At 35.2% G+C, this 9,025-nt stretch overlaps 1 protein-coding gene across 2 annotated transcripts in view; it reads right to left on the bottom strand.

The window, feature by feature from the left end:
• Positions 1–8,253, bottom strand: part of LOC130817921 (conserved oligomeric Golgi complex subunit 1) — a 9,195-nt gene extending 942 nt beyond the window's left edge. For both annotated transcript variants that reach the window (XR_009043892.1, XM_057683891.1), the window contains exons 1-5: positions 5,751–8,253; positions 5,287–5,484; positions 2,332–2,600; positions 2,044–2,223; positions 1,697–1,871 (exon numbers count right to left, since the gene is read on the bottom strand). Coding sequence is in view for 1 of the 2 variants with exons in the window: in XM_057683891.1 (XP_057539874.1) it covers positions 1,697–1,871; positions 2,044–2,223; positions 2,332–2,600; positions 5,287–5,484; positions 5,751–7,946 (3,018 nt within the window). In the remaining variant the exon portion in view is untranslated. The remainder of the gene's footprint in view (positions 1–1,696; positions 1,872–2,043; positions 2,224–2,331; positions 2,601–5,286; positions 5,485–5,750) is intronic.
• Between the last annotated feature and the right edge of the window lie 772 nt (positions 8,254–9,025).

Here is a 9,025-nt window from a genome sequence, read left to right as displayed (position 1 = left end):
CAAACAGATGCAATTTGAGTATAAGATGCTAATATCAGTCAATGATCTAGCCGGCAATCACTCTTCTTTCAATTGACTGGAAAATATCAAAACACAATTTGTGCAGATGATTGAGACTTACTGGGTGTCAAGAACAAGTCGAATATAACTAATCACTTCCAAAGAAAACTTCACAAAAAACTTAAAAGTGCCCAATGTTCAAGTCAATCTAACAGCTAAAAATGTAGCCACCGAAGCATATGCACTATGTGGAAAGTGCAGTTTTCAACCTTGGATTTTGATATAAAACAAAGCAAATTGTAATTAACACAATGTAATGAATCAGAGTGGAGATTGCAACTATTTATACGAATATGTGATTGCTATTGTACAAAAGGAAGACTACTTTTCGTTGACACTATATGTTGCCTAATTCATCTCAAAATGCAAATTTATTTCCTATTTCACCTCCTCGGATTGCAAAGTTATTTCCCTATTAAAAACAAAACTTCTTTCAATGTTCAAAAAACACCTAACTTATGACTAATCAAATTTAAAAGTGAAGATATTTTGTTGGTCAGACACTCACAGTTAACATATTAATATAATCTTATATTACTTTAAACAATTCAAAATTCTTATGTTGTGCACGTATATGTGCAATTAAGAACTTGTTAGTAGAGGTTTGCTTTCAGAGGGTTCGAGTTGGTTGCAATTCAGTATAAGATTTGCGTCAGTGGAATCCTAAGTCTAAGCTGGAACCAAGCATGATTAGAGCATTGCAGGCCCTCGTCGGCTAATAAACTTGAATCGGTTGAAAATTGAGTCACGTAAGATTCGGCTTCAGGTTCACATTAATTGTTCAATTCAGATTGATTGTCCAATTAAACTCCATTTTGGTTCAGAATGAGTTGTGTAGGTTTAAAAATGTACTTGCTGACATTCAAAAATGGGTTAAGTTGACAGAGATCCAGTTATTCGTCAAATATGATTGAAAAAGACAATTAAGAAACACTTTGCTTTATTTAAATTGACTGTGGATTGGTTTATATCTCATCAAATATATAAATATTCATGTGCTTTATGAACATTAAGTGAGTTCAATTGAGCTTGTAATGACCTTCCAAAAGTTCTACATCCACTCGAAGGCAAGAAAGCATCTTTAGTGTTTCTGTAAGTTTTCCTCAATTCAATAAAATTCATAATTTCTCTTAGAATGTCAATTTCTTCCCTACCAGTTCATTACACACACCAGAAAGCTGCACAAGCACACGCTCATTACAGAACATCAAGCATAACTAACTGCTAAATATCTCCGATCAGCATACCTACAGTGATAATCCCATGTTCTCCTCAGGCTGATTAATGAAGAATACATGATAAAACTCCTACCAACCAATGGAACCTAGATAACTAATCTCTCAGTCGAATTGGGAAATGAAACAAGCAAAGTTTAGGTCATTTCAGGCAATTACAATAGATACGACTATTTAGCAAATTAGGTAACACAGCACCCATCCCAATACCCCCTCCCAAAACCCACCCAAACCCCTAAAAACAGATAAGAAAAAGACTTGCGGATCAAGAGAACAGACTCCCAAAATTCTCAAAACAGAGGTTGCATTATCCTGTACAACAGACGTCCATTCTGAAAATCTCTATAAAGATGAACAAAAAAAAAAGCTGGTCTGAAGACATTGGCATAAGAAACAAATACCTGCATGACGGACTTAAAAAACGGGGCAGCCACTCCAAAGCTTGAGTTGTCATCTAAAAGAGCCTGATGGGAAAACTCTCCATTTGAGGCTTTCCAAGGACTTCTTGATGATACATCATCAGAAGAAGTTCGAAGTGGTGTCTTGGTAGCAGCTCTAGAAGACAATGCAGGTGCACTACAGCCACAAAGGACCAATATCAGAATGAAAACTATCCTTCATCTAGATGTCATACCGACTAATTTAACAACTCTAAATGTCACCAAGAACACTTCACATGCTTGATGAAGAAGATCACAGAATAAGCAACATTAGCCAACATTTTATAAAGAGGGCAAACATAGCACACCTGATAGGAAGATATTTAAATCGAGGAACAGTAGAGCATCTCATTATATTTGACTCTGAATTGGTTGGCAGTTTCTGAACAGTATCTGTATACAAGCGATTAAGTTGAACAAAGAAACCAAATAGCACTGCATGCCTTAAATAGGACTGCCTCTCATTTTCCCAAAGGTATGGCTCAAACCTAAATGAATAATCAAGACGAAGGTATGAGATGATGTAAAAGCTTATTAATTCAAGTTTACAAAGAAATCCTTAGCTCAAGAATTGAGAATTTAATTCTGCAACATACGTTTGCCAATCAATTGGATCCAGCCTCTGTGAAAAGCGGCTAATTAGATCATCAATACACTCTCTAGTGGCCGATTTGGTTGTGCTCCTATCCGGCTTCCTTCTATAATTAAATTTTACAGATGGACTTTTTGATAAACCCTCGTTCAAAGTAGAATCATATCCAGAAAGAATATCTGCTGCAAATTTCACATCTAACAGGATTTGTAGGATTCCCTTTTCTGACATGTGTACTCCATTAGTGGCAAGTTCATTATATACTCCAATCACCTAAAACAACAAAATTTCAATTGGCAAGTAAGGCAGAAATATAATAGAACAAAGATAAAGAATTATCAAGCTATACAGCCGCATAGAAGCTTTATAAAATAGTATTAACAGAAATTAAAAGTGAAACTAGAGGAGCAGAAAAACAGATTAAAATTTGAGCAGGATAAGCATATCCATAACAAGGTCTGAACTGAAAGCAAAGTGAGTCATAATACTCAGCATAATCAAAATCTTCAATAAAGTAACAACTTGATCAAAGATCTACAGGTAGGACAAAGTATAGTCAACATACAGCTAAATTTGAGTGACCTTCATATTGGACACATTGCTTCAATAAACGGAAGTTTCGGTGTATATAGCTCAATAAGCAATCTTAAACATATCACATCACCTTATCCCAGAAATACATAATTGTCATCCAAAAAAATGGCAGAAAAGCAGAAGTTAAACCTGGGTCATACACAAATGTAACATGTAAGACAGAGTATTTGTCAGAATACTTCAGATGGGAAAGTTTGACGATTAGGTGAGCATGTTTTGTATCATTGGTTGTTTGAGAACCTCGGTACGCTAATTATATCAATCAAAACATTCCACATACTTTACATGGCGTTCAAAAATGTTTACCGATTTAGACAATTCCTTCCAGAGTTTACATTAGATTACAAAAAGTGGCCTGTTAAACACCCTCCTCCCAAAAGGACAAAGTTCGATAATGTTCAAAAAAGAACAAATGCAACCATGTTGTTCAAGTTCATTTTAAAGCTAGCTACTAGCTCCAAATTATATACGGAAAAGTGCAACACGATTCAAGCACATGAAACTATTGTTGATCAGCAGTGTAAAATGATAATAACCAGAATGGGAGTCAGCACGAACAAAAAAGTGCTAGATTGTTGTTTCCCCTTTCTCACACCATTAAGAACGGTATGGGAGACTTGCACTTGCCCTGCCAATGGGTGCATAGTAAAGACGTGGTGTTGAATGACCTAGCTATTCTCCATAACGCATGAACATGGCTGATTTTACACGTCAAGAACATGATCATGCATGGGGAGAAGAGGCAAAAGTCACAAAAAAACTAGATGGTTGATTGGTTCCAAAGGCAACAACTCATCATCATGGTTCAAAGCAACAACCAGGCCTAGAACCAGACAAACACTCATCGTCACAACAACCGCAATGACTGGGCGAGCAAAGAATGATTTGCCTAGTTGAATATTCGAAAAAAGATTGTAATCAGCTTGGGAATATTGGAGAAGCAAGAATCTTTTCCTACAACTTACAATTATTTTTGAATTTAAATTCTAGTAATGTAAAGTTTAACTTAGATTGAAATCCTCTAGTAAGTAGAAGTATTATTTCTACAATAGACTTATGGTAGGAACAATGAGAATTGAGAATTGAAAATTCATTTGAGTTTAAAACTTGAGTCCTGTAAAAACCAAATACAAACCAAATATAATGAGATATTCCTAATTCCATAAAACCTTTGAGAGTTAGGTGTAGTCATAATAATAAAAGTTCAGCCATTTAGTAGATGAAATCATACTAAAGGCGTTTGGGAGTATTTGATATATTTAGTGTAGGCACAACTTAACAAATTCATATCTTTAATTTTTAGATTTTGATTAAATCCAAAAAAAGTACATGACAATATGTATCAAAGCGTGATTGGATTTATGCAGCAATTCATGCAAAAGGTCTGGCAAACAAACCAAATTATCAAGTAGCAATGAGAAGAAGACCACCAATAGATCTAAATACTACATATTGACGATCGCCATTATAGTAGTAGCAAACTTCTGATAGTCGCAAAACTACCGCAACAAAAAAAAAAAAAAAAAAAAAAAAAAAAAAAAAAAAGAGAGAAAAAGGAGGAAATTAGCGATTGCAATTTAAGGAGTTGGCAAAACTTTAGGTTTTGCGGTTTGATGACTGGAGCAACAACAACAATAATGCCAGAGCTTTAATCCCAAAAGATTGGGATCGGCTACATCAACAAATATATCAGTTTCAATGGTCGTCCACATGGAATCTTCTCCATTCATTTCGATTTCACACCATCTCAACATATAAGTTTAGGTCATTCATATTCATTTCCAATCTTGTCCTCCAAATCATCTTCGATCTTCCTCGCCCTCTTTTAAAGTCTACCGAGCTCCAACTTTCTATCTTCCTTACTGATTCGTTATACTTAATTTTCTCACATGCCCAAACTATCTTAAACCAAAATCTTCAGAGTGCGCTAACAAAATAATCATATGCGATAGCTAGGTGTGCCACAAGCGTGCTATAAAAAGCCTCTTATAACTAAGACCTCTTATAACGGTAAATTCAGAGTTGAAAACGTATTTAGGTTTAAAAGTTGTATTTTGTGCAAAGCAGATACAAACTAGACGGAAGAAATATTTCGTATTCGATCAAACCTTCAAAAGTAAGGCATAATCATAAAAATCAAAGCTAATTGATTTATTAGGTAAATACATAATTTCGTACTAAAGTTGTGAAGGAGTTTTCGAAAGATTCGGTATAGTCGTAGCTTCACCAACTCATTTCTTTTACCATCTATTTTTCTATTGAATTCATAGTTTACGTAGTAAGTAGTGCATAAGCATAAACAAACAAGTGCAGTACTGACTCATACTATTATGTTATATTGATTGGAATCTAGGTGAGCACATACCTTTTCGAGCAGCTTCTTTGCAAAACACTGCAGGATAGTCTTATCCAGAACATGACCTCCAATGCGATGAACTTCCTCAGATGCTCTGAATAGAAAAGAACAAATGTACAAAGATGGCATGGATGGAAGCAAAATTTTCATTTCTGAATCATCATTGTCACTTGACTGATCTTGCTTAACAACTAACTCCTCCCAGCCCTGTCCAGAACAAAGAGTACCGCAGGTCAGGAGTAAGACTGAATATTGAATCTTTCTTATCCTTCAGGCGAATGCATGATAACAGAACAATTACAGAACAAAAATAATACTATATCAAGTGGAACATCTATGTGGAAGAGTTAATTGATATTTAAAAGAAACATACAGTAGAGCACAAAAACGTGAGACAAATCTGTAGGATCAACACCTATTATAATCAACTCAACAGAAAAAATAGTCACGACAATTTGGCAGAATCCACTTACTCGCAGAGGATTTGTAGCTGATAAGCCATCATCTACTCTAAGATCCTCTAAGAGAATATTTGCAAGCTCATCAGAAACCCATGTGATCCACAAGCCATGAGCTGCAATAGCCAGGTCTCTCATAATGCTTGTAAGTTCTTCAAGTTTTGGACTTGTACTATCATTTGCTCCAAATAAAGCAGTAGCAGCAAGTGATGTTTGTCGCTTAGAGCTATTTGACAATGGCTTTTGGCTATCCGTTGTTGATGAGTCCAGAGAAAGCCTGGAGTACCTCGACAAAGAAGGTAGCGCATCCGAACCTGAAGCCACAGTTTCATTAACCCAAACACTTGGTGAGCCCAACACTACTGGAATGTGTTTGGAGTGATTCCGAAAGGCAAACAACAACCTTCCAATGAAAAGAGATCTCTCAATAATTGTAGCAGTTGGTATAACCTTGTCTCCCTTATTTACATTGTCAAGGGCAGCCCGTAATTTGTCAAGTTCATTTGTTAATTCCGTCAGGATAGTGGATATGGTTTCATAACATTTATTTTGCAAATAAGGTGTCAAGTCTTTCAATCTTAAGGGAGCTTTAGGAGATTCTAGAAAGCATAGCAAGTCCTCTAGCACATTATGGCAACAGATATCCACTGCATCTCTGATTTGGCTAGCTTCTGGCCCAAAATATGTACTCAAACAACTGCCAAAATCATATTCCTCACGTAAGGCCTTTGTAGCAGAGACAACACCCCCCTTTTTTAGGTTTGGTTCAATAAACCAAACACCACCATCAGCAGTGCTTCTATTCAAATATGCTCTAAAGTCGCTTTCATGATCAAAATTGCTACCAATAGCACAAATCGACTCTGATACTTTTACATCCCTAGACATATCTCCAAATCCAGAGTCAATAACCATTTTCATCCTCGATACAAAAGCATCCTCAAAAATCTCATCCCAAAGGTCCACATTCTCCTCCAAGACAAGTTCCCTAGTCCTACTCCAAGGAAGCTCAATATCAGAACCAAAGACGCTTTTCAACCACTCCAAACTTCCTTCAAACACATCTTTATTATCCATAGTCTCCCGTATCATCTTCTCAGTCAAAGTAAGTTCTGCTCCATTAGGAATCGCATCAATGAGACACTTCCCATCAGTCTTCTTCACTATCTCTCTCCCACATTCCCTTAGCCAACTCGAACATGCCTTGGCAATAAACTCTCGATCAAGCATCACCATAGTCGATTCCAACTTATCTCTAAACTCATTCCACAATCCAACCTCTTCATCCGGATTGAGTATCCCACCAAACAACTGCGCAGCAGGTGGAGCTTCCAAAATCACTTTATAAAATAAAGGCATATCATTCAAAACTTGCAAGAACATCTCCCCTACATGAACAATAGTAACCTGAATTATCCTTGTAACTTCACAAAGAACACTGACCACGCTATCACCATCAAAATTACTCAACTTTTGCAAGATCCACGACTTCCTCGAATCCAATAACAACGAAAACGCCTGCTTAGAATCCAACTCATCAATAATCGCAACACCAGCAAGAGCATCAGCAAATGCACTAAGTGGAACCTTCCAAACATCATTCTCCTCCTTATCTAACATCACCAACAACCTCTCTCGACTACGCTGGGAAATTTGTCCCTTAAAACTCTCCACAATCTGCCATTGATGCTTCAACAAAGGAAAATTCTTCTTTAATATTTTTCCTCCATCATGTCCCACTAAATTCAAACCTTGATAAACCAATTTAGCCCTTACATACCTAGCACTAGCTTCCAAAAACATGAATTCATCCAAACACCCCCAAATATTCTCGGGTGTATCAACCAAATACTTAACCCTACTCGCAATGCCATAAATTTTACTTCGATTAGGGTTAGGATTCGGCGAAAAATTAGTACTAATAGCAGATGAAAGAGAAAAAATCGAATCAGAAATCGATGAAATGTTGGAAGAAATTGACTCACAAGATAATTTCATTAACAAAATTGAATCAGCTGAATCGATCAAATCTCTATAACGATTACCGATCAATTGTCTAAGTTCTTCCTTCTTGTCATCGATCTGTTTACGTGTATTTGATTCAATGTTCCGGATCTCTGATACAGGTTTCGCGCGAAATAAGGTTTCGGCTTCGCGAAACCCTGCTCCTGCTGCCATTGCAGATGATTGGTTTTCGGATTGAAGTCTCATTGTTGATTGGAGTGGTGAAATAGAAGATTATGGAAATTGGGGGGGAAAAGCCCTATTTTTGCAAAATCATGAAGATATTGGAGATCAAGTGGAGTTTGGGAAGTGGAAAGGGAATTTTGATGTGAGATTGCGAGATTCTGATTGTTGATCTGAGATTATAGACTGAACTCCATTTTTGATTGCTTAATTACAAAGATGATGAATTTCAAAATGCTTGGGAACATTTCGTTTGGAAATCTTGCTCAAATTTAGTGTGTCCTAAATGAAAATGAAAATAAAAAAATAAAAAAATAAAAAAATAAAAAAAAAAAAAAAGAAGAAGAAGTAGATTTGAGTCAATTTTTTGTACTTCCTCCGTTCCATAATTGTTGCTACATTTGCATGGGCACGGGAATTAAGAAAAGTGATTGACCTACATTGTAGCTGATTGTTTACTTTATAGAGTATAGTATTTTATTATTGTTAATTGAAAAAGAGTAAGGAAAAATAGGTTGTTAGGTTACTTTATAGAGTATAGTATATACTTTATTATAGAGTATAGAGTATAGAGTAGGATAAAAATAGGGGTAGATAGAACTTTAAATGATTGTTTTATTACTAAAAACGGAAATGTAGCAAGTAATATGAAATTGCCAAAAATAGAAAATGTAGCAAGTATTATGGAACGGAGGAAGTACTAGTTAAAATTAAGAACTCATTATTTATTTATTTTTGAAAGAACTCCTTATTAAAAAAAATTTAAAAATTGAGAACTCATGAGTTTATTGATTTTTGTCATTTTCAAGATATGCCTTTATCATTTTATATTAAAATTTATAATTTAAAATTAATTATCTGTATCCAAATACAATATTGCATTATTTTATAATATAATAAGTTTTATATAGTATGAGATTGTCTAAATATGAGAGGAGTTCATACAATCAATTTATTTATCTAAATGTTTAGTTTGAGATTGTAAATGACCTCTTTAAAATGGTAAGTGATTGTTTTAATGTTATAAATAATCACTTTAAAATTGTAATAGATCTTATTCCACCATCGATAATCTAGTGCAATTCATGTAAACCAACCATATG

The sequence above is a fragment of the Amaranthus tricolor genome, chromosome 7, assembly GCF_026212465.1.
Source record: "Amaranthus tricolor cultivar Red isolate AtriRed21 chromosome 7, ASM2621246v1, whole genome shotgun sequence".
Classification (NCBI taxonomy): Eukaryota; Viridiplantae; Streptophyta; class Magnoliopsida; order Caryophyllales; family Amaranthaceae; genus Amaranthus; species Amaranthus tricolor.
This window is presented reverse-complemented; position numbering and strand designations above follow the sequence as displayed.